The 24,755-nt window shown below is 41.9% G+C and overlaps 1 protein-coding gene and 1 long non-coding RNA gene across 5 annotated transcripts; one reads left to right on the top strand and one right to left on the bottom strand.

The window, feature by feature from the left end:
• Positions 1–54: 54 nt before the first annotated feature.
• On the bottom strand, positions 55–19,817 carry LOC125747533 (uncharacterized). The gene is made up of 3 exons (XR_007399327.1): positions 19,704–19,817; positions 1,299–1,416; positions 55–106 (listed from the first exon to the last, which is right to left on the bottom strand). It is a non-coding gene; the product is annotated as an uncharacterized LOC125747533 (long non-coding RNA).
• rae1 (ribonucleic acid export 1) lies at positions 14,981–24,490 on the top strand. Of its 4 annotated transcripts, XM_049022864.1 has the most exons (14): positions 14,981–15,151; positions 15,593–15,696; positions 17,000–17,104; positions 19,054–19,146; positions 19,818–19,904; positions 20,415–20,501; positions 21,013–21,084; positions 21,453–21,560; positions 21,872–21,978; positions 22,553–22,628; positions 22,734–22,928; positions 23,405–23,490; positions 23,875–23,908; positions 24,166–24,490. In XM_049022864.1, coding segments are annotated over exons 2-13 (1,107 nt in total). In that variant the 5' UTR covers positions 14,981–15,151; positions 15,593–15,606; the 3' UTR covers positions 23,876–23,908; positions 24,166–24,490. The 4 variants fall into 4 exon arrangements, with proteins under 4 accessions (XP_048878821.1, XP_048878820.1, XP_048878819.1 ...); XM_049022863.1 differs by lacking the exon at positions 23,875–23,908; XM_049022862.1 differs by lacking the exons at positions 23,875–23,908; positions 24,166–24,490 and having other exon boundaries at positions 23,405–23,821.
• The last annotated feature ends 265 nt before the right edge of the window (positions 24,491–24,755 follow it).

Genomic DNA, 24,755 nt, shown 5'->3' with positions numbered 1-24,755 from the left:
TTCAAGGAGGCGCTAAATGGTGTTGGGAGTGGCGCAATGCAGAGCCGGTTGCTGCTGCTGAGTCAAGCGCAACAGCTTAACAGGTCCTGAGTGTGTGATACGTATCCTGCAGGAGAGAAGATGATCAAGTGAGTGGGGTGGAGGTGAAATGGAATTACTCTTTTATGGTGTTGGAGCCTCCACCGTGGTAATCGGATGGATGGGGGTGCATTCCCCCTTGATCGTTATATTGTAATTATAATTTGGCTGCTTGTCAGCTCTGTATTCTTTGTCTTCAGGTGACGATTATCGCAACTGACACGAAACTGATTTCAGCGAGGTGGGTCATTTCGCTAAGGAGTACAAACTTTTGAGTTTAACAGTGGTTTCGAATTAGGGAGAACTGGATTGTGCAACACCAATACACCACAGTACCGTGCTCATAAAAATACTGTCTTAATGTTAAAATGATACAGGGTTGGGCCAAACAACTAAAATGAACATTAATGGACAAATGCATAACTCCACCTGTACTCAGAGTTTTAAGTGAAGGGAGCATGATGGAATGTTGCTGATTACATCACATGAAAAGTGAAAACTATTTTTCTCAGTTTAATATTCTTATTATACAGATTCCCCTTCATTTCAGCGACAATAGGTCCAGGCAATTTATTAGTCAACGGGGAAAACGTCGAAGGCATTGTGGATTTTTTTCCCGGTTAATGTGTGCGGTCGTATTACTATTCTCTAGATTTTTAAAGCTTTGTACCACAGAACGGTGAATTTTCTGCATCTCGTTGTGGGTGTTATTTTTTATTATTTTATTTGTTCTGTGAGACATTTCTAATGTAATTATGCCCCAACCCATTTCCCCAATGTGGACAATAAATAAATAAACAAAGAAATAACGCGGTCCATGCGGTGTATGATTCTAAATGTTGGAAAGAAATTATACGCAGATCAAAGTGCTGCTGCACGATCGATTCCAAGTCTCCTGCCGTCCTGTCGTTGTTTTCTGGTCTCTCTACAAGTACGGATTTTGGTAAATGAGGTGATATAAATGCTTCCAGTGTGTCCCTGAGCTTGTGTGGTAGAAGATTCGAGGTGTGGTCATTTTGTAGTTTTAGTTGAAATGGGTGGTGGCTGGGTGGGTTTTCAACAGCTGGAATTCACATGGCCGTAACTGTAAAGGATTAGCTCAGGAGAGAGAATATTATATATAATAATCTGTATGTGTATGTCTGTAAAAGCCTATAATAACACGCGCATCATATAAAGATGGGTAGACCTATACTCGCAACACAAAGGTTGATTCATACCTCTGCGTCGATCGTACGCCGTCGGTAGCTTTTATAACTACGGTCTGCATCGCTGCGACGTGTGGGTAACAGTTCTGGGAAGATTCACATCGGGCTACGTAGATTCTATATAAATCACCTGAAAATGCAGCAGTAACTCATTATTATAGAATAGTAACTGGTCAAAGGAGGAAAAATGAATACTTTGCAGTATACGCTGTTATGATCATTTCATATCATGCAGCATGTTAGTGGAACTTCACTGGTCAAATAAAGACAATGACATCAGCCGTGGCTCCAAAGGCATAAACCCCAGTACCGTGGAAAAATACACATAATGAGATTCAACATGTGCCTGCGTGGTTCAGCTCAGAACGAGAAAATCAAGATTAGTTATGGCTCCGAAGTATTTTTTCTATTGTATCACTGGTGGTCATGGCACGTGACGTTTACTAAACGGTTCTGATGTTTCAAGTCTGCAATGCAGAAGACCAGAAGGACTGTACGTCCACCATGAAAAACAACTTTGTTCCTTCCATACACTCTCTACTGCATTATAATATTTCATTGAAGATACTTTTACTCAGAATGCCTTACACAGAGACTCAAACCACTTGCTTGGAATAGCTCTCCTGTCGAACATCATAAGCTTGACCTTTTATGTGCTGTGATAAGATAACCTGTCATCAGTCAGTTCCATTCCACTCACAGCGTGTTTAATTGGATTATTTAGGACATGTGGGTCAATATCCCAAGTGGTCTCTGCCCCTTCTGCTGGTCCTTCATGCTGGACAGCTGGTGATCCCGATAAGAAGCATTTGTACTATATTGCTAAACTGCAGTTCCCCAAAAGAATATGTTCCCCAGCACGAGTAGCCAAAAGCCTGCATAGCTCAGCTGGTTAAAGAATGCTGCTGCGGAGATGAAGGACCTGGGCTCCACGCTTGGGCTGTCCCAAACAATTCTGTTGAAGACCCATCTGTTCCAAGAATACCTCTTCCAGCTTACCCGCTCTGTGTTCCTTGAATGTAGTTTCCGCCAATTTAAATAGTTGTCTTATTAGGTTTTTGCTGTTTGGAAGGTGCAGTACTGCTTACGGTAGTACCTGGGCACTCGCTGGAAGTTCAGCCGAACTGCGCTTATGCCTAGATGATTCTTTCGCAGCCGTAAGTGCAATCTGCCTCACTTGTGTGTCACTTTGGACAAAAGTGAGTGGTAAATAAAGTAAATGTATTGCATATGCATAGTGTCGTGGGTGTCCTACCAGGCCTGGTGCATTTTAAGCACATTTGGATCTGATAGAAAATTAGAAACAACCGAGAAAAGAAGAAAAGTTGTCCAGATATACTGCAAACATAAACCAGAAAAAAAGTGGCAAGGCAGCTTTTATTTAAGTCCCATCCTTGGTGTGTCTTGTATTATGAGCTTCTTTCAAGGTCTTCTTAGCTTACTACTCTGAGATCCCTACTCATCTTTTGTGTCAGTGCGTTAGTATATTTTGTCAACTCGTAATGTTTCAAATTACACTGATTTTTTTCCATCACTGTGGACTAATGTGTTTAATTTAGGATGAGGTAGTAGGAGTTCTACTACTAATAAAAGAATCCCTGAAATAATTGGGGTTAAGGGCCTTGTTTAGTGGCCAACAGCAAAATCACTTTACCAAGCCAGGAATTCAAACCAGCAACCTTACAGGCCGAGACTCCTAATCCACAAAGCCATGGGTCGCTCAATAAAAGGCAAGCCACTATGTGGTGTTACCAACAAAGCAATTTGCACATAATATATTTATAAGACCGCATTAGAGAATGTGATTGGTTCTACAGGGACTCAAACCCAGGGCCTTCTGTGTGTAAAGGGGATGTGATGCCCACACACTATAGAACCAGTTATCGCTTGCAAGAGTTTGTTTATTGTCTGTTTAGGTTTCCAAAATATATTTTTCCCCCCAGTTCCAGAGATATTTGGTTCAGAACATCTGCTGATTAAACTATGCTTGGAGTGAAGCAGTTACCATGTGAATGTCCTGCAAGTGGAACAGCAGTTACTGAAGTTGTATAATGATGAGGATCATAGATGTAATAGTGAAATGGAAAACTGGAATCAAGGCTGTGGCCCCAGCTCGCTTCTACACTTACACTATATCTCTGGTTCTAAAGAAGTTTAATAACTGGAATTTAGGGCATATTCAGCAGTGTTCAGTGAATTTATCCATTATCGGTAACCGGAGGGGTGGCGGTCTGGGGCCTATGGGTGCAAGGCAGGGAACAACACACAGTCACACACAATTGACACATAGATGCACACTCATAGAATATTTGATAACTCTGATTAACCTCAGCATGTTTTTATACTATGGGTTGGGGGGTGGGGGTGGGGGACTGGAGTGAAATCCCATAACGACACAGGGAGAACATGCAAACTCCACACACATGGAGCCACAGTGGTGTGAGGTGTGAGGCAATAGTGCTAACCACTGCAACCCCTTGAAATAATCTTTACCCAGCTATATACCGATGCCTTATCTAGACAGGTAAAGCCTGGAGTCTTGCCCTAGGAAGCACAAAGCACAGCAACACCCTATACAGGATGCCAGCCCTTCGCAGGGCACACACATGCAGTATCGGCAACTTAGAAATACATTGGCATTGGCACTGTTGCAATTTGCCTAAAAGGTTTATTTTTGGGATGAATAGAGGAAATTAGAGGAGTCAGAGGGAAACTTGCTCAACACTGGGAGAGCGCGCCAAATGCACAATCACACACACACAGACATCTGTATACATATCTTTGCGGGGACCGTATATTCATTTCTATGGGGAAAACCCTATTCCCAATAACGACAACCTTAACCGCTACCCAGCCCTAACCTTAACCATAAGCAACTAAACAAGACACAAGTCTTTCGACATTTTTCGTTTTTTAATTGCTGTCACAGACACACACTCACACACAAACACAGAAGAAACTGGGCTTCAAACCTACAACCCTGGAGGAGTGAAGCAACCATCCCACTATGCCACCCCATAATAACCATTCAGATTGTGAATCCATGTAATTTTACACAAATGTTACAAGACGGTCACCCTTTACATGAGAAAAGGGATGATGCAAGAGAAAAGGAGATATACATACAGTCTGCCAGCCCGATACAGAGGCCATTTTTTGGAGTGATTCCACATTAAACACTCTCAAAGAAACAGCTGGCTCCTTTCAGGCAGGGGGTCTGGGAATGAGACATTCCTCGTGATTTCGGGGTGAAGCATTCATCCCCTAACAGAGACTTTAGGCCCAGTGTAACACAAAAAGTCTGTCCTCTCTATCCTTCCATCCATCTTCCAACCACTTGTCCTAGCCAGGGTCACAAGGAAGTCTGTATTCTGTCATGCACAAATAATAAAGCATGTACACAGAAAGCATTATCTGTCTTCTTTTATAAATACAATATTGAATTATTTTTGTGTCATTTTTATATGTAGCTTGTCTGGTAAACCTCAGAGTGACTCACAGTTATTCCAAGAGCCCTTCCAGACCAGGGCTGCAATGGCTGGAGCTGCCGCTTAACATCTGAAGCTAGGTTCTCTCATATTCACGGCAGGTAGAGCTTTTAGAGAAGCACCTGGTCTGCTCTTCTTGGCCTCTATTTGCAGTTCAAAGGCAAATATTCCTGGGTGATCAGCTGCCTCCATTTTGCAACTGACCGTCAGTCAGAATACGCATAATGTTGCAAATGGGCCACGTGACGCTCGGCAACGGCCAATAAAGGAAGGAGAAAAGGGAGAACGTCACAAAGTGCTATGCTAAGCAATTTGTTACGGGGGCTCCAGAGCAGCTCATCCAGAAAGTGCCAGAATGTTCTAATGAGAGTAAAAGCAGCTGCCGTATCTTTGATAGCTGTCATATGACTGACACCTACAGATCATTGCAGTTTGCCAGTAATGAGAAAAGACAGCGTGTGTGTGAAATCAGTTGGTAAGCAATCGGTCAAAACGCTTTGCATTATTTTGACTTCAGCTATGCCCAGGGGGCTCCATCTGGACTTAAAGACCAGGCACCACCCCCTAAACAACACTAAACACAGAATTATATGCAGTATGTCATGGTTTTTGGACACAGATTTGAGGTTCAACCCACTTACTGAAAGGCACTGTAACTGGAAAGAGATTGGAAATACTGACTTTATATTATGGTCACAGATCTTGTTGAAAATGTATAAATACCTGTGGAAAATTCTCTGAATGATAAGCACAGTGGTATAAAACTCAATGTCCATGTTAACTAGTGGTTCAGGTCCTGCATCACCTCAGACAACCATGCAGTCTTTCCACCAGGACCACTCTCCCTTCTCTGCTGGACATTTACAATGGCTTCTGCATCCAGAGGCCACTGGTATCATCAAGGACCATCCCACCCCTCTTGCATGTTCTTTGCTCCACTCCTGTATCATAGGAGGTTCTGTGGCCTCAAAGCCAGGACAGTGAGGCTAAAAACAGCTTTCTTTTCCATCAGACCATTCAACTGCTGAATAACCTGGCCCCTCCTAGCCCAAGACTAGGTCTCTTTACAGGCTGATTGCTCTAGACTCACAACTCTGTATATAAATATATTTATTTATTGCACATTCTGCTTCAATGCTTAGCGTCTGTATCAATGTGCATCATCTTCACCACCAATCAGGTGGTTAAACACGTCTGTCTGTCTTAAAATGTCATTTGTACACTGCGTTCAGAATTATTAGGTAATCTTCCTGTTAGACCTACATTAATAATGGGCTGTTTAGATCATGCTCAGAATTTCATTTAAGTACTTTATGTATGGTGTAATGAAGGAATCTGTGGATACTTCCCTATACAAAACCATTAAGCAAATTGTTATTACTATTAATATGGGCCAAAAAAGGACCTTACAGAGAGAGAATAAACCCCTGCAGAGGGACAGAACAAAACTGTAAAAGTGCCTGTCAGTGGGATGCAAAACAATCAAAATTTCTTTAAAAATGTAATGACCATACAATAAAAAGTTTTGTGGCTAACAGCCAAATAGGACTGAAGAAACATGTAATATGACATTCATTAGCTGGCAAAGATCTGTGTCAAATTAAATTGGAGACTTCCAAAAACTCTTTAGCATCAAATGCCAGCATTTTAAAAACTGCACTCAGAACGGAATCTCCAGAAATACTAGATTCTGTGTGTTACGTGACACAGGTCACAAAGTCTGAAACATGACCTCTATTCAATAAGGCATGCAAGGTAAAACATTAAGAATGTCTCAAGACTGATTGCACAAAGGTTTTGCGGGCAGATGACATGAAAGTCACTCTTGATGGAGCAAACAGAAAGGCCAGTGGATAAACACTTTCAAGAATCAAAACGGTGGTAGGTTGCAATTAGCAGTGATAGTGATGGTGTAGGTTGCATTTAGCAGTGATAGTGATGGTCTAGGCTGCAATTGACAGTGATAGTGATGGTGTAGGTTACAATTACCAGTGGTAGTGATGGCATTGGTTGCAATTAGCAGTGATTAACTTGCAGGACCTTTGCAACTTGCATATGGTGTAAATCCTCCAACTTTTAGAAGACACTAGTATGAGTAGAAGTCAACGGCTTTCAAAACAGTTCACACAGAACAATGTCGCTACCAAAGTATTGCATAGATTTACTGGCCAAGGCTTGAAAGGTGATTAAATTATGACTTGCCCCCTCCCCATTGCTGGACTTAACCCCCCATTTAAAACTACTGGGCCTTACTAAAGTGTGATATTTGACAAGGTGGAAAACAGTACACTTCTCAGAGCAGCGTATGGGAGGCGGACCTTGCTGGCTTAACTAAAATAGAATGGGATCAAATCAAAAAGCTGATTGGTTCAGTGGGCAACAGGCTCATGATGGTCATTGAGAAGAATGTTGGCTATACTGGGCATTAAACTGGCTGAAGTGGGCTGTATAGAATGGCTGATAGCTTGTTATTCCTTATATATACTGAATAACAAAAAATGTTTCTTATTATTATTTCTGTTGATGGTGAAGAGAGAAAATTCACTCAGTTTCTGATTGTGTAATAATTCTGCACACTGACAATCAAGCGTTTTTTTTTTCTGAAAGTCAAATGTAATATCTATCCATCCATTTTTCAAACTGCTTATCCTACTGGGTTGCGGGGGGTCCCCGACCGCAATGGGCACGAGGCAGGGAACAACCCAGGATGGGGGGCCAGCCCATCACAGGGCACACTCACACGCCATTCACTCACACATGCACACCTACGGGCAATTTAGCAACTCCAATTAGCCTCAGCATGTTTTTGGACTGTGGGGGGGAAACCGGAGTACCCGGAGGAAACCCCACGACGACATGGGGAGAACATGCAAACTCCACACACATGTGGCTTAGGTGGAGACTTGAACCTGGGACCCAGAGGTGTGAGGCAACAGTGCTAACCACTGCACCACCATGCCGCCCCCAAATGTAACATTTTATCTCTAAATAAATTTACTTTGAGCAAAAAAAAAACTTCTACTTCTGAATTTATGCTTATCACTCTGTGTTAGGCAGGTCCCTGTCCTGTCCTGTCTTTGTATTCCTTAAATTCCTTGCTCTCCCCTGTAGACTAGCATGTGTTGCTGGTCTTTTCTAATGTGTTTAGTCTAGTCCATGTCTTGGGGACGGTCTACCAGAAACTTATATTATCTGCTGTGGAATATTACAGTGAAGAAAACATGTATAAACCAAAAAAGTCTAAAACTGACTAGATGGCATCATGCCCTGATAATTCCAATCCTCCTGTGTGTCTGGCCCCCTCATTTACCTTGTGTGGAATCCCCTTGTTATCAGATGTTTCTAGTGGTGTTAATTGATTCTGTGTATTTAAGTGAGTTTCCGTGAGTTTTTCCCCAGTCTGGTCATAACGTTGCTTCTGCCTGTTCAGTGATCCTGTGTGTATTTTACCCTGAATAAACCCCATGTTCATCTGACTCCCTTGACTCCTGTGCCTGCTTCCCCACTCTTTCCCCCCGAGAACGTGACGGATGGTTAATTTCTGTGAGTGTTTTGGTAAAGGAACATGTCTTTCATTAGATTTTTAGGTGTTTTTTTTTTCATTTTTAAAAGCACTTCTGAAAATTACAGAATTCCTAAAAATGGACTGTCCCCAACCAAACTGGACCTACATGTTCCATAGTTTTGATATATTTTCTAAACTTTTATTTAGAAAAAAACACAATTAATTACAAATGTTATTCACATCAATTGATTGAAAACATAAAATGATACAAAATTCTACAAATAAATAGCATTTTACAACCATCTCCATGTTTTTGGTCAGTCCTGTGACACATAAAACAGTACATTAAAAATGTGCAATACGACTTTAAGATTGACTCATGGATTATGGCTCAAAGATTGTCTGACTGAGGCTGAAGCTGATACTGATCAAAGGTGAGTTCTGTCATGATTTGTAAGATTTTAAGCTTGTTTTGCAGCTAAAGGTTAGGCATTGTAATGCTAAAACATCCTAGAAAAACTGAAATTGCTGTGAATCAAAAGCATGTCTGAAAAAGTTACTGAAATTCCTTGCTTGCATGCTAACAGTTTTAATACTAGCATGCTAACAGCCTGAACAATGGCAGTTATATTGGCTGGCCGACAGGCCCTGTCACATCAGGCCCTTTCACAGCCCTGTGTGACAGGGCCTTACAAATTAATGGTATTGTTCTGTGTGTGTGTGTGTGTTTGTGTGTGTGTGTGTGTGTGATAGTAATGAGGCATGATGCAGGCAGGTAAAGTAGGTGACTTTTTTGTTTTATAAATATCCTAATTTATTACAACAAAAGCACATTGTTATATTTACATCACATCGCTAGGACAGCCCACTATAATGCGTGCTGTCCTATTATAAAAAACAAATTACATAATAGCAGCTAGCAGCCCGCCACAGAGCAGCAAGGTGATCCCAAGTTGTCCAGGGTAAGGGAGTGGCTGAGCAAAGGCAGGCGACCAGGCTGGGAGCCGATCTGGGCCTTTGACCTGAAAACCAAGGCCTATCACTCCCAGCGGGACACTCTGGATGAGCATATATTAGTGCTGGTGATCGCCGAATTGCACAGGGAACCTGCATTTAAAATCCCCTGCCAATGTATCAAAGTACCAAAGAAGTACCCCAGCTGCTTTGGCATTTTGGTACTGGAACTTTTGGTGCTGGAACTTTTGGTGCTGGAACTTTTGGTACTGGTACTTTTGGTACTGGTACTTGACCAGTCGATGGAACGTTAAAAGTACCATACCAAACAGATGGTACTTCGTGCGATGGAAAAATGTAATTAGGTTTGTTTAGTTCTAGTCTTTGTCAGCCTTTTTTTGGATCCATTGCGAGTTAAGTGTGAAATAAAGTTCCTGTAGTTTGAAAGCCACCTTCTGGATCATTATCCATGCCTTGCAGAGACATTCTGCCAACATTTTAAGTACATAAGAAATTTACAAACGAGAGAAGGCCATTCAGTCCATCAAGCTTGTTTGGGGAGAACTCAACTAATAGCTCAGAGTCGTTAAAATCTTATCTAGTTCTGATTTAAAGGAACCCAGGGTTTTAGCTTGCTCTACACTAGAAGTAAGACTATTCCATACTCTAACTACACACTGTGTAAAGAAGAGCTTCCTCAAACTCATTTTAAAATGTTCTCCGGCTAATTTCCACCTATGGCCACGAGTTCAAGTATTTAAACTAATATTGAAATAGCCATTTGGCTGAACAGCATCCAGACCTGTTAGAATCTTATATACCTGGATCATGTCCCCCCTTAGTCTCCTTTGCTCGAGGCTTAACAGATTCAGCTCAGCTAACCTCTGCTCATAAGACATTCCTCTAAGACCAGGAATCATTCTCGTAGCCTTATCTTGCACCCTTTCCAAGGCAGCAATGTCCTTCTTAACCCATAAAATATCTGTACTTTATATTTCTGCTTCTTGCATGGATTACCTTACATTTATCTATGTTAAATTTCATCTGCCAGGTATCAGGCCAGTTGCTAATTAAATCAAGATCCCGTTTTAGCCTCTCCACTACTAGATCAGTATCTGCTACACCACCCACCTTGGTGTCATCTGTAAATTTAACCAGTTTATTGTATGTATTGGTGTCAATATCCATCCATCCATTTTCCAAACCGCTACTGGGTCACAGGGGGTCCGGAGCCTATCCCGGAAGCAATGGGCACAAAGCAGGGAACAACCCTGGACAGGGGGCCAGCCCATCGCAGGGCACACTCACACACCAGTCACTCATACATGCACACCTACGGGCAATCTCACAACTCCAATTAGCCTCAGCATGTTTTTGGACTGTGGGGGGAAACCGGAGTACCCGGAGGAAACTCCACAATGACATGGGGAGAACATGCAAACTCTGCACACATGTGACCGAGGCAGAGACTCAAACCCAGGTCCCAGAGGTGTGAGGCAACAGTGCTAACCACTGCACCACCATGCCACCATGCCATTAGGAACAATAGTGGTCCTAAAATTTAACCCTGCGGTACCCCACTATGAACGCAGGCCCACTGTGACATTGTGCCTCTAATAACTACTCGCTGCTTCCTGTCAGTTAACCAGTTTTTGATCCAAGCTACTACAGTTCCTAAAATCCCTGCAGCTTTGAGCTTAAGCAAGAGCTGTTTGCGGGGGACAACATCAAAGGCCTTCTGTAAATCTAAGTAGATCACATCTTACACCTTTTTGTGATCATTTTTTCTTGTAGCTTCCTCAAAGAAATCAAGTAAATAAGTTAAACAGGATCTACCTCCCCTAAATCCATGTTGGCTATTCCTCAGAATGTTATTTGAATCCAGGTAATCTACCATTTTCACTTGGATTATAGCTTCCATTACTTTTCCAGTTATGCAAGCTAAACTGATTGGTTTGATAAGGGTGTTCCCCATAGAAATGAATGGGGAGTCCCCACAAACCTGTGTGTGTGTGTGTGTGGCATCCTGTCCAGGGTATGTCCCGGCTTTGTGCCCTATGCTTTCTGGGGTAGGCTCCAGGCTCCAAGCCCCCTGATCTGGAAAAGCAATTTGAAGATGGATGGATGGGTAAAATAAACAAAAAGAAATTGACAATGCACAGTTACAGGAGCTTATTTTTGGCAATGGACTAGTGCAGCTGTATGAGTAAAGTTCCACAGTCATTAGTCTAAAAGTTTGTATGATTTGTTCCAGCGGAATAGTAAAGCCATTCTCCATTGTGTAATCTTTGCCTTCATTTCATTAAAACTAGAAATGGTTTTGCTATGATAGTGATAGTAAAACTGAGCTCTTCACAGCCAACACAACATTGATTCATTACAGCCTATAGGAGCACAATGTCCCACTATTCAGTAGTTCTTGAAAATCCACTCATTTTGACTACATATTGCCATTAAGGAATCTGCTGTACAAAATTTGATCATGGCAGAAATTCTGCATGAATAACATTATAACATTCTGGTATGTGATGGTACAATGACATCACCATCAAATCATCCCCAAAAGACCACTAGTGATAGCAAAATTAGGGCTTTCTGGAAGCATTGAGACCTTCCAGGCAAATAATACACCAAAAAGTGAAACCATGTATATCTTTAAGTTTTTATGAGACAAATTTTACAGTGCCAAAAATAATAAATTTTAAGCCACTAGTTTTCTACTCTGCAGAACTTGCACGGTTTTTAATTCCCAAAAGAGCACAGCAAGCTACCTGGATTATTTAAAAAATGTGTAAATGTATACAAGCCTGACAAACTGCAGTTAAGTGAGAAACTACTGGATGAGTTTGTATATTTAGTATAAACATGGATCACTGCCTTTTTGGGAGCAGAACTAAGTCATCCAAACCTGAACTCAATGAGTAACTTAGAGATGCCAATTCACCTAACATGTTTTTGGGACTGTAGGAGGACGCAATCAAAAACAAGGCAGAAAATGGCAGCCCCACACAAACGGGGCAAAAATCAAACCCTCCGCCCTGGTGATATCTGACTATATTGGTAATAACTGGGCCACAACAAAATTCCAGAACTTTCTAAATTGCTGAAAACCTGGCTTGAAACCTGGATGAAAACTCTAAATTAATACAGTACCAATCAAAAGTTTGGACGTGCCAAGCCTCCTACAAAGGAGAGTGATAGTGTCGCATCACATGACCTGGCCACCTGCCCTAAACACAGCAGAAATGGTTTTGGAGCAGTTTCACCAGAGAGTGGAGGAAAAATGGCCAATGAGTGCTCAGTATATATCTGGGAACAACTGTACTGAACTGGACCTATATTCACAAAGTGGCTAAAAGCAAGAGCCAACTCCTAACCTGAGAGTATGACTCCGTCGCTATGGCTGATGTCAGTTCTCACGCAGAGGCTTGCTTGCAATAACCACAGGGATTGGCTGATGAAAGGCCAGTATGTGCTGGTGAAAATGTACGGGTAACATCCCATAAACAGAAATACAGTGGAAACCGCTTACAGTGATCGTGGTTATAATGATCAACCGCTTATATGGATCAAAAAGCTTGGGAAAGAATCATTCCTGTGCAAATACTATTTAAAAAATTCACTTATAGTAATTAAGTAGTCCGCTTACAGTGTGCATTCTTGGTCTTTTGAAACATGACAAAATATGAAAAAAATTAAAACTACAGTTTTTTGTTTTTTTTTTACTTTAATCGGACTGCTTTGCCTTGCAGTAACCCATCTGCTTCTGGCTAGCTACCTGAGGCTAATGCTGCATGCACAGAAAAAATTACGGGAAGTTCTTTTCTTTGAATGACAAACACAGACTGATCAAAGCTTATGATAAACAGGACTGACACGGCCATTATTTTTAGTAAGTTTCTCCTAAATAGGCAAGTTAGGAGCTATTTTTAGTCTTAAGATGTTCTGTGAATACGGGTCCTGGACTATATATGGGGACAGCTGGAAAGGCATCCCAGGAGGCCACCTCATGAAACTGGCATAGAGGAGAATGTGGTGTCTGCCAGTCCCTGGAGCAACTGGGGTTAAGGGCCTCACTCAAGGGCCCAATGGTGAATCACTCTTTTTTTTTCCATTTAATACTTTTTGTGTCAGTGCATAATTCCATATATTTTATTTTATATTGTTGATACCTTTACATTTATTGTACAACGTAGAGAATGGTACCAATAAACTTTTGACTGGTACAGTGCATAATGAAGGGCAGCAGTGGTTAGCATCGTTGCCTTATACCTCTGGGACCAGGGTTCAAGCTTCTACCATGACTCTCTCTATGTGTGTGGAGTTTCTATATATTCCCTGTGTTGTCATGAGGCGTTCTCCTGGTCCACCAGTATACAGTCCAAAAATATCCATTTTCTATGTCCTACTAGTCCTATTCCGGGTCACTGGTGGTGGAGACTCAAACCCTAGTCACCGAGGTATGAGGCAACAATGTTAACAACTGCACCACTGTGTCGCCCCAGTTCAAAAACATTCTGAGGTTAATTGGAGCTATCAAATCACCCATATACAGTATCTGCCTGTATGTATGAATGGTGTGTGAGGATGGGTTGGCACCCCTTCCTGGGCTGTTCCCTGCCTTGCCCCCCCATGACCCTACATAAGACAAGTAGTTACAGAAAATGGAGGAATGTTGGTAATGAGCTAGGGACAATAGCAAATTTGCATTATAATGATTATAATTAGCTAGACATAAACAACAGAATGTGTCCTCTGCATTTAACCCATATGTGACATTATGACATAGTAAAGGGCAACTAATTCAGCACCCAGGGAGAAGTCCATTGGGGGTGGTATCTTGCTGGGGCATGGTCAGGGGTGTGCCAGGTTGTGCTAATGCCACCCCAAACGCCAAAATGAAATAATGTATATTTAGGTAGGTGCACAAGCAGAGAGAAATACAATGCAATCCAGACCACCACCACCATTTCGTTTGGGACCTATTTCCTAACATTGAAAGTGTCCGATCATAGGCCTCGCCTTCAAGAAATTAAAGCAATGGCTATTACAGGCGCACATTACTTTATTGAGCTTGAGTTCTCGCGCACCTTGTTTTCCCACGGCACACCCGAAGCCAATTTCCTGGCTACACCATTGATCCCCAGGCATTTTATTCATTAAATGATTAAAGCACTGATAACTCACATAATGTTTCCGCTAAAGTGAATATACATTTTTCCACTGGCAGGTTTAAAGTCTCCAATATTACTTGATTGTGCTTCCATACCGCCCCCTTGCGTCGTGAAATTTTTTGTTACGGTCGAAAGATTATATTGAAAAGGTATTACACTAAACAATTTTACATTCTTTTCAAAATACTATTTAGATGAGAAGTAATAAATCATACAAGTCATTAATGGAAATGCTATATAAACATAAATATTTAGACATATATCTGTTTCGTAAGCAAATGTTTAGTTATAAATGCTTCCAGATATACCATCGTACAGCTTCTGCGTGTGCTTTTAACTTCACTGGTTTGCGCTATTTTTTAAATGGAGCTTGGGAAATACTTGTGCCACCATAGCGGACAAACAAAAGTACGCCACCGCAAGCACCGCATAAACGTCTGTGACGATATGAAAAAGCACAAAGGTAAATATATTTAATGAACCGTTATATACACTAATAGAACTAACGAATCATTTTTGAATAAACTACTTTTACCAAAGTTGCGAAATGACGCAATCCGCGCGACGACGTTTCCTGTGACGCCAGCACGTAGGCGCCATGTTCCATGAACCTGTGCCGGTTTGAAATATAAAGTAAAACATACGTAGGGAAATTAATGTTATTCCGGTACTAATATACCGTTTTCTAGAGGTGGCCGCCGCACAGAATTTCCTTTAATCACCTTTCCGAAAAAGGTGTCTAAGGTAACGTACGCTATAACGTGATTTTCTAGCAAGTGGCGTGAACTTGTACCTAGCAAGGTAGCTAAGTGGTATTTGCGATGGATATGCGTTTAGAAATGAAATAATACCTGATTTAATTTTTAGTCAGCATAACGTTAATGTTTTAGTTAAATAATTCATGTTTACTGATTTGCGCATCACCCTCTTTTGTATCGTTGGGAATCTGCCATCGTAACATCTTGACTGTAGCCTGGCCATGCCTTCCTGATTTATGGCTTTACATGTACTCTTTTTAGACACATCTCAGTATTTGGTTTCTTTGCGGTTGCTCGGAGTGTTCACGTCAAAGAAATCTTTTTATTGGTCATACGAAATGTATGCATTTAAAAATCTTTTTTAATGTTGTAACGCGGGCTGCATGGTCTGATCCCGCCCTCATGCTTCTCTGGGTTCGGTTTACAGGTAGCTCGTGTGCCATGAGTTTGTTCGGGACGAGTTCTGGATTTGGTGCTGGAGGCACCAGCGTTTTTGGTAGCACGACAACAGATAGTCACAATCCCATGAAGGTAAGGCGTTTATACAGCAGTAGAGTTGAAAACGCTATGAAAATCACTGCATTGGTTCAAAGATTATGACGATATACACGTGTGAATAATGGTCGTATACTGTTAATAGTGTAATATTTTTATTTAGATGAAATATTATCTAGGCAGTGCATGTGAGAGTGCATGGTGTGTGAGTGTGCCCTGCGATGGGCTGTCCCCCCATCCTGGGTTGTTCCCTGCCTCGTGCCCATTGCTTCCGGGATAGGGTCCGGACCCCCCGCGACCCAGTAGAATAAGCAGTTTGGAAATGGATGGATGGATTATCTAGGCAAGCATATTTTCAAATGTATTCATTTTTTTACAGTAAAATATTCTATTATGACATTTGAGTAACTTGAAGATCTCCCACCTCTTAGCTAAAGTATTCTAACGTTGACGTGCTCCTTGGTTCTGCATAAGTCAGTATTATATACAGTCAGCCCTTAGATAACGAACATAATCCGTTCCAAATTCTGTACGTTAATCAAATTAATTATTCCCATAAGGAATAATGGGAAATGAAATAATCCGTTCCAGGTCTAGTATGAAAACCCACTTTTATTGGTAAATAATGCACGAAAGGTTTGTTTAAAAACGAAAAACAATAAAATATAAAAAAACAAAACAATTATTTTACTTTGCATAATAAAGTTGACATCAGGGGCTTGCTGGAATGGACAGGAATCCCCTCCCAACACTTCACGGCTAAACCGTTTTTCGTATAAATGAGCGTTGGCTGGCGGTCACCGTCTTTGCCCGTAAAGAACAAAACAGAACGGGACCAAGCGGCTCTGCTGGGCAACCATCAGCTAACCCGGTTGAGTGGGTAAGCTCTGCGCATAAATCAGCGTTGGCTGGCAGCCTCCCAGTTTCCACGTAAAAAACAAAACTGAACTGGAGGAAGCGGCTCTGCAGGACGACCACTGGATAACTTGTTTGGCTGAATGTAATGAATGAAAAGGTTTGTTTAAAAACACAACAGATCAGTAAAATTATGAAATAAGCAATCTATAAAATAAAAACTACGTAATCCGAAAAAGAAAAAATGTAAACAAAACAAAGAGTGGGTATCGTTTATGAAGCTATAGAGTGGAGCGTTCAGTTAATCCACCCAGAAAGTTCGCTAACCGCGTTTGTCTTCGTTGTTCAATATGAGAAAAAATGTTCGTTAAGTGCGTTGTTCGTTAATATAGACGTTCGCTAAGCAAGGGCTGACTGTACATGAGATAACATGCGGGTGAATTTACTAGAATGTTTATCTCACAGCAAGGACTGTACTTTACAGGATGTTGAAGTGACCTCGCCTCCTGATGACAGTATTAGCTGCCTTGCATTCAGCCCGCCAGCCATGCCAGGGAATTTCCTGATTGGAGGATCATGGGCTAATGATGTAAGTCACCTCTCTGTTAGTGCGGTTTAACCTGAATGCAGCCAGTCTGCATATAAGTGTGTATTTTTAGTCTCATCTTAAAATATGACTAAATATTAGCCCTCATGCTGAATATAGCAAATTGTGTTTCGTCTGGTTTCCGTATTGCTATCAGTATTCAACATCTAAAGTGTGTATTCTGGTCCTTACTGCACACACATTGCTTTTCACAATTTTTTCACCGTTAATAAACTATCTATATATGTACACCAGTTTTCCCCAATTACAGTCTTGGAGGACCAGTTTGCAACAAAGCTTGCAGATTTCCCTGTTTGAACACACCTATTAAACCTGGCAGTTGGCTGGTGAACTGAATAAGGTGTGTTTGAACTGGGAAATCTGCAAGGGCTTCAGACTCTGACCGTTTAGTCATTTTTGCGACCATTTTTGGAAACAGTATGACTACATTTTATAACTAGGTACACCAGGGTGATTTGCAATTTTTTGGTTGTTTGTTTTAACCATCATCATATATCATGTGAAACACCAACAGGGAGTGAGGACTGGTGTGTAGTGTTGGGTATTGAGACACCGTTGGAATGCAACCACCACTTGCCTCAGCATGGTTTTGCGACCCAATATCTTCTTGAAAGTTAGAAAAAATAAAGTTCAGCATTAGAGATCAAACCAAAAACAGGGTGTTTCAACATAAAATAATTAAGGTTAGCATCCACACTCTGGATCCTGGATGTCAGTTTGTCACTGACACTTGAGTAATATTGCACAGTTCTGTTTAACCTGCCTAAACTGGATGGTGTGCAGGTCCAAGGCGAAATAATGTATGCCTGAGTATAGTGTCTGGGCAGAATCAAAAATTAGGTATTGCCTATTACTGTTTAATATTTTGGTTAACCAGTTATTAAAATTGGACCTGCACACCATCCAGTTTAGGCACCACCATCCTACTTTCAATAAGATATTGGGTCGCAAAACCATGCTGAGGCAAGTGGTGGTTACGCTAACTTTCATTCTAACGGTGTTCTCCTTTGTGCAAGAAGAGAAGAGAAAGCATTTTGACCTATATTCAACAACACTATTCCATGTCCTGCTACTCCAAATACAGCTAATTCAGTGCTATGTTTGATGTCCAACTCAAATGCTTCATTTTCACAAATGTTTTACAGTATTATAATCTGAACCTAGATTCGATAAGGATAACCAGATTTGATGAGCAGAATCGGAATCAGATTTGGAATCAATTAAATCTTAATGATACCTAACCCTGTGGGTGGGTGAGTGAGAGAGAGATCAGAGTGGAGAGTTAATGTGAGGCTTTCATCATCCTAACAATGGGGGTTGGGGATGATTCTGTGCAGGATGTCATATACCTGTGCCTGGTCCATAAGTGCTCTTGCTTGGCCCTTTGGTAATAATGAAATGAACTTTGGTTATGTGGAACCATTTAACTTAATTATTTTTTTCTCTTAAAACTACTACTTACCACTGTGACTTTTTCCTTTAAAATAAAACATCACATTGTTAATTCTATAAATTGTATATTCATTACTAGAACATTATTAATACACTAGTACAGTTAAGATAAAATTAAGCTTGGATTGTGTTTTGTTGCATGTGAGTTTAAATGGTGCACCTAAATCTTATGCTGGTGCTCTGAAAAATTGCAGTAAAATGCACCAGTGTTACTAGTGAAAACGGTTAGTCTATAGCCATAAACTGCATTGCAAACTGGCCCTCTAGGACTGAAATTGGAAACACAGTTCTACACCAATGCTGACATGTTAAGATTGTGACATGTGAATGGCTTTCACTGGGATTTTACATTAACAGTCTGGGATGCTGTTTGTCTAATGATGTTGTTCTGCATGTAAACTGAGTAAACATGGTAAGCAAAGAAAAGCAAAGAAAATCATATGATATTCTTCAGTAAACCTTGAGTGCCTGTGATGCAGGTGCGGTGCTGGGAGGTGCAGGACAACGGACAGACTGTCCCCAAGGCCCAGCAGATGCACACCGGGCCTGTCCTGGATGTTTGTTGGAGTGATGTAAGTACTCTGTACTTTTTTTTTTGGGGGGGGGGGGGGCGGGGGTGTGGCTCAGTGTGCTAAGCCTCTGTGCCTGTGATTGGAAAGTCTTCAGTTCAATCCCCGGCCTCCACAGAATAGTTACATGTCTGTGGGCATCATAAGCACTATGCGCTCGCTGACCCTGCGCCGTGACCCCCAAGCTTGCTGTCATCTCCGTATGTGCCTGTGTGTGTTTCAGAGCAAAGCAGGATGGAGCAGGCAAAAAGATCCCCACTGGGATTAATGAAGTATCACTATTCTTTAGGGCCTGGCAGTTAATAATAAAATTTTAATTTCAACCAAATTTTGGCTTCCAACGATTATCAAAACAAAAGAATCAACATATAATGATTATTGTGCCACTGTTCATTTTGCAGTGTTGCTCCTGTTTTGTCTCTGTTTTGTGTTATAAATCCAGGCTCTGTATTCCAACCCCTTTTTGTTTGTTTGTTTGTTTGAATTATATTTAGAGTTCAAGGAAATCCAGTTTTAAAAAGACAAGTGTTGACCAAGATATTCATGATTATGATTCTTACCGTAATTGAGCAGCTCTTCTGTTCCATTCTATTGTGACTCCAGCAGGTCCTGTGTGTGAACTTCGCAATGTTCTCTCCTAATTAGACGGCTGATGTGTTTGCACTGTATTGTAGGATGGAAGCAAGGTTTTCACTGCCTCCTGTGATAAAACGGCGAAGATGTGGGACCTTAATAGTAATCAGGCCATGCAGATCGCACAGGTATGAGCTTGAACTAAAATAACATGTCACTTTAATCCTGTAAACTAGATACTAAATCACGTGTGACCAAAATGGCTGGGAAGCTTGATCTGTTTTGGATACTAGTAAACGCATATTAGGTTTCCTGTTTCATAGTTACCACGTATTGTAATGCTTTTACTTTTGGAAGTGACCTCACTGTCACAGCACATGATTCACCATCTCATATTTTGTATCACCCTGTTAAGCAACTATCTTAGCAATGTTCTGACTTTAAGGCTCTGAGTCTTCGCCGTTGAAATAGCTGAAGTACAATCATACATTAAAGCACCTGATTCAACTCCTTGTGCTAATTACCACATAGTTCTTGAGCTGAATCATTTGTGGTGGAACTGGGGAAGAACTAAGCTATACAGGGCTCCGGCCCCCCAGGACTGGAGTTTGACACCCCTGCATTAAAGTGTTTCGTTGTATAAGGATTGACCAAGAGAATGTCTTGTCCCCCCCCCCCCCCCCTCCCCCCCCGAATAGCATGAAGGGCCTATCAAGACAATCCACTGGATTAAAGCCCCTAACTACAGTTGTGTTATGACTGGTAGTTGGGACAAAACTTTGAAGGTAGGATTTTAAATATCTTAAGAAGAGGAATAATTCTGACAAATGAGCCATACCTCCTTAGCGCAGAAATGTTATTCTTTTGAATAAGCTGAAGTTTTCTGGTAACCAGAAGCGAGAGACAATCTGCTCCTCTATTCAGTGCTTGATGAGATTCAGCGTGCAAAGAAAGCCGTCTCTTTGAAAAGGAGCACATTGTCAGCAGCAAAGCTGTTGAGTCCTTTAGAAAATTAAAATTGCTCCTGTCAAGTATGTCCTGCTGTATTTAGGAAGTATTGAAAAGTGCACTTTGGTGAGTTTCAGCAATTTACTAATGCCTTTGTTTTCAATAACCACATATCCGTTTAGTCCCTTGCTGTCCATTGTAGTATTATATTATCGATACTGAAATGGACTCCCATCCAGGTTATGGTCTGTCAGTTGTCTAAACTGACACGTAAAAGACATTTTAGTGGGGGCTGTAGAGTATTGTCCCACCCGGTGCCTCTGAATGTGAGGTTTGCCGTTTTCGCAGTTCTGGGACACCCGTTCCCCCAACCCCATGATGTCCCTGCCGATGCCTGAGCGATGCTACTGTGCCGATGTGGTGAGCCTGTCCTCCTTTTGTTCTGCTGTTGGCGCATTAACCATCAGTATGCTGTATTTCTTTAATGGCATCCTGGATGAGTTTATGTGGGAGGGAGTTTTCTTATGATGTGACCTTGTCTGGCAGTAAAGAGCATTTGAAGCACATAATTATGAAAATGATTAAGATGAACATGGCAGTGAGAGAGAGGAATGGCTGGTGCTCATCAGCTTGCGACAGCTTGGCGCTCCACCCCAAAGCACAAACCGTGGATGTCCGTCGGGCCTCATGTTTCACTGGGCGAAATGGCTAAAAAGTTGCATAAAGACCCACATTTAGCCAGATAAAGCAGGGCCAGTGACCCTTCATCACCTCCTGGCTTTGGGCAGGTCTACCCCATGGCGGTGGTGGCCACAGCTGAGCGAGGGCTGATTGTGTACCAGCTAGAGAACCAGCCCTCTGAGTTCCGGAGGATAGACTCCCCCCTCAAACATCAGGTGAGCTTAAGCAATAAAGCAGAAAGATTTCTCAACCCTGATCCCTGTGGCATGTGCTGCATGCTCTTTCTCACTTAATTAGCCCTTGTTGTGCTGATGATTGAATCTCATTATTGGAATCATTACGCACCAAATTCTGTAGTAAAGCCTTGTTGTAGTTTTCTCCATAAGCTGTGTCATGGAATACCTTGTAATGATGAAGAAATCTGTGGATCTCTTAAACATGGGGTTTCTTGAGCTGGAGCCTTTTGGAGCGAGGTTGAACTCCTTGAGCAGGCACTGACCTGAGAACTCTGATCATCGCCCTGCAGCACCGCTGTGTCGCAATCTTCAAGGATAAGCAGAACAAACCCACCGGCTTTGCTCTGGGGAGCATCGAGGGACGGGTGGCCATTCAGTACATCAACCCTCCCAACCCGTGAGTCATCGTGGCTGCGTGGCAGTTTCGTCGCCAGAGGAAACTGGCGACTTTCATGTTCCAATGTAAACAGTGAAGCAGTGTTGCCCAAAAGCGTGTGTGTGCATTATTTTTGTAGCCAGGTTCTGGTATTGAGTCTGATTTTTGGAGGAAAAAAATGCTCTTTCATTTGCCAACACAGGTACTGGAATGGATGACTACATTACACCTTAGTCTTTATTCGTGTCATACAGTGAAATATTTCTTATAGCTTGATATAGCTTATTATATTAATGAGAATTAAAGCTGGACCATAAACATGGCACCAGCTGTTCAACATTTCAGTAAATAGAACAACTGTTTCTTATGCATACATAACCTTACTCTTCAGTGCTATATTGTACGTAATTGTACAGTCTGTTGTATAGTCTAGCTAATGTCTTCCAAATTTAGTTTTGTATGTTTTCTTAATATTTGTGAAATATATTCTCTGTAAGCAGTTCACCACAGAAAATTCCTTGGACATATGGGTGTCCTGCTCGATTTAAAGCCTGATTCTGATATGTGTGATGTTTCTCTCATCCGACTCTTTCAGTGCAAAGGATAACTTCACATTTAAGTGCCACAGGTCCAACGGCACCAATACGGCCACGCCGCAGGACATCTATGCTGTGAGTGACGCTTTCCGTGGGCCTATCGGCCACTTGGCTTTTGAAGATGTTGATGTTGGAATGTTTCTCGGGATCCAATGACCTGTGGGCTGGTCCATCTGGCAGGTGAATGCCATCTCCTTCCATCCCGTCCATGGAACCCTGGCTACCGTGGGCTCCGATGGACGCTTCAGTTTCTGGGACAAAGATGCCCGGACTAAGCTGAAGACCTCCGAGCAGCTGGATCAGCCTATCACAGCTTGCTGTTTCAACCATAACGGCAACATTTTTGCCTATGCTTCCAGTTATGACTGGTCTAAGGTAAGAAGGGTTTGTGCAGCCCATTTGGGAGCCATGTAACCACACGGGATGAGAGTGTGAAATGCTGCCTCTGGTCTACTCTGCTGCCCTTTCGGAAGATGGCTGAATCACTGTGTGTGTTAGTTCCAAAATTAATTCCTCAGTTTGCTGAAATCCAAAGGCATGACTTGATTTTTTGTTTGTCTAGATTCAGAGCAGGAATCATGAGGATTGGGAATTCCCCAGTGGGGAATCCGGTTTTCATCCCTTCTGTGCTGCACTGGCTGCCTGTAAATTAGCTTGCTTCTCTTTGGGATGAGTTGCCTGGGTCTCTCTCTGTTATCCTTACAGAGGGATAACTCCTGCTAGCCAGGGGAAACCTTAAGCTGCATGACGTCTTTCTGGTCATTTTTGTTTTAAATATAGCTGAAGCTACATTTGAGCAATGGATGACATGCTATTTCTCGGATCTCGCTTAAATGCCTTCCTTATTCCAGGGACATGAGTACTACAACCCCCAGAAAAAGAACTACATCTTCCTGCGAAATGCGGCTGAGGAGTTGAAACCTCGTAATAAGAAATGGTGAGATTGGGCAGCAGCTCTGCTTCCACGGAGACAGTATCAATGGGCGGCCGTCTCCCTTACCTTCTGTCTTCCGACCTCAGTGACAGTTGCTAGGGCCACCCCCCGTATCCCATTATGCTTTGCATGTAGGGGGAGAAAGTAGGACAGGCAGCGAGGTTCAGCCTCAGCACAGTAGCTTTCCGAAGATGCGCTCGCCTGTGTGCCGAAGGTCGTTTCTGCCATGTCATTTTTGCATTGAAACAGATGAATTCTGCTGTATACAGCATTATCCAAACCAGCCGGAGTATGTGATTTTTAACAAAAAAATAAAGTCCAGACTGGAGAAGGAGTGGATCAGCTTTGAGTTATTCTTTTGCTATGATTTTCTTTCTGCTTTGACAGATTGTCTGGTCTGTAAAGGAGCAATTCTGAGCAGGTCTGAATTTTAATGCTTTTGTGAGAATGTATTTACTTAATTTGCAAATATCATTCACTATCTTCAGAAATCCACTGGAGGAATTCTCAAAAAAAAAAAAAAACCTTAAATGGAACAGGTCCCTAGCTATTGAGACACATGTGCATGCTGCATCCTCTTCATCCACACTGTGTTCTTTTCTCCTCATAAAAACAAACATCATTGGGGGGAGAATCCCCAGAAGATGCCCTGACTGATTGCTCCCCTCCTGTCTCTAGATCCTTGCAGCTGTGTCACGTCTGTTGTGGGGGCAAACCCAAAGGGCAGCACGCGCGCAGAAGACCTGCCTTTACATGTGTATATACAGGAGACCTCTTTTTGCCTTGCGTCTGGACCAATGGCACGGCACTGCGCGCTCTAAGCGGACCAACCCATAGGGCTCTTTGCTGTCCGCTTTGATGCCATTCTTGTGAATTCCATTCGTATAGGAATATTTTTCTTTTGTATATTGCATCCTTAAATCACTTTCCGCTTGTTTTGTCACTTCATGGTGTAGTTCTGCATAGAAAATGTGAGATGAATAAAAGCAGCTTTTTGGTCAAACTTGCCTTCCATTTTCTCTGTTCTTGTTTGTCCTGTTGTGGTTTCCTTGGTGGGGTGGAGTTCAGTCATTATAGAAACTCATCATTTGCTATTTATAAGTAACACAATGTATTGTATAGGGACAAGACTAAACAACAAAGACAGCATGTTGCTGCGATGAAACGACAGTAGCGCATAGAAGTTATGTACGCAACTCCACCTGGTTAAGTTTAAAATCAAAGTTTTTCGTATATTTGTGCACCTCGTAAATGCTCGCAAGGGGGCG

Source organism: Brienomyrus brachyistius, chromosome 8 (genome assembly GCF_023856365.1).
Source record: "Brienomyrus brachyistius isolate T26 chromosome 8, BBRACH_0.4, whole genome shotgun sequence".
NCBI classification, from domain to species: domain Eukaryota; kingdom Metazoa; phylum Chordata; class Actinopteri; order Osteoglossiformes; family Mormyridae; genus Brienomyrus; species Brienomyrus brachyistius.
This window is presented reverse-complemented; position numbering and strand designations above follow the sequence as displayed.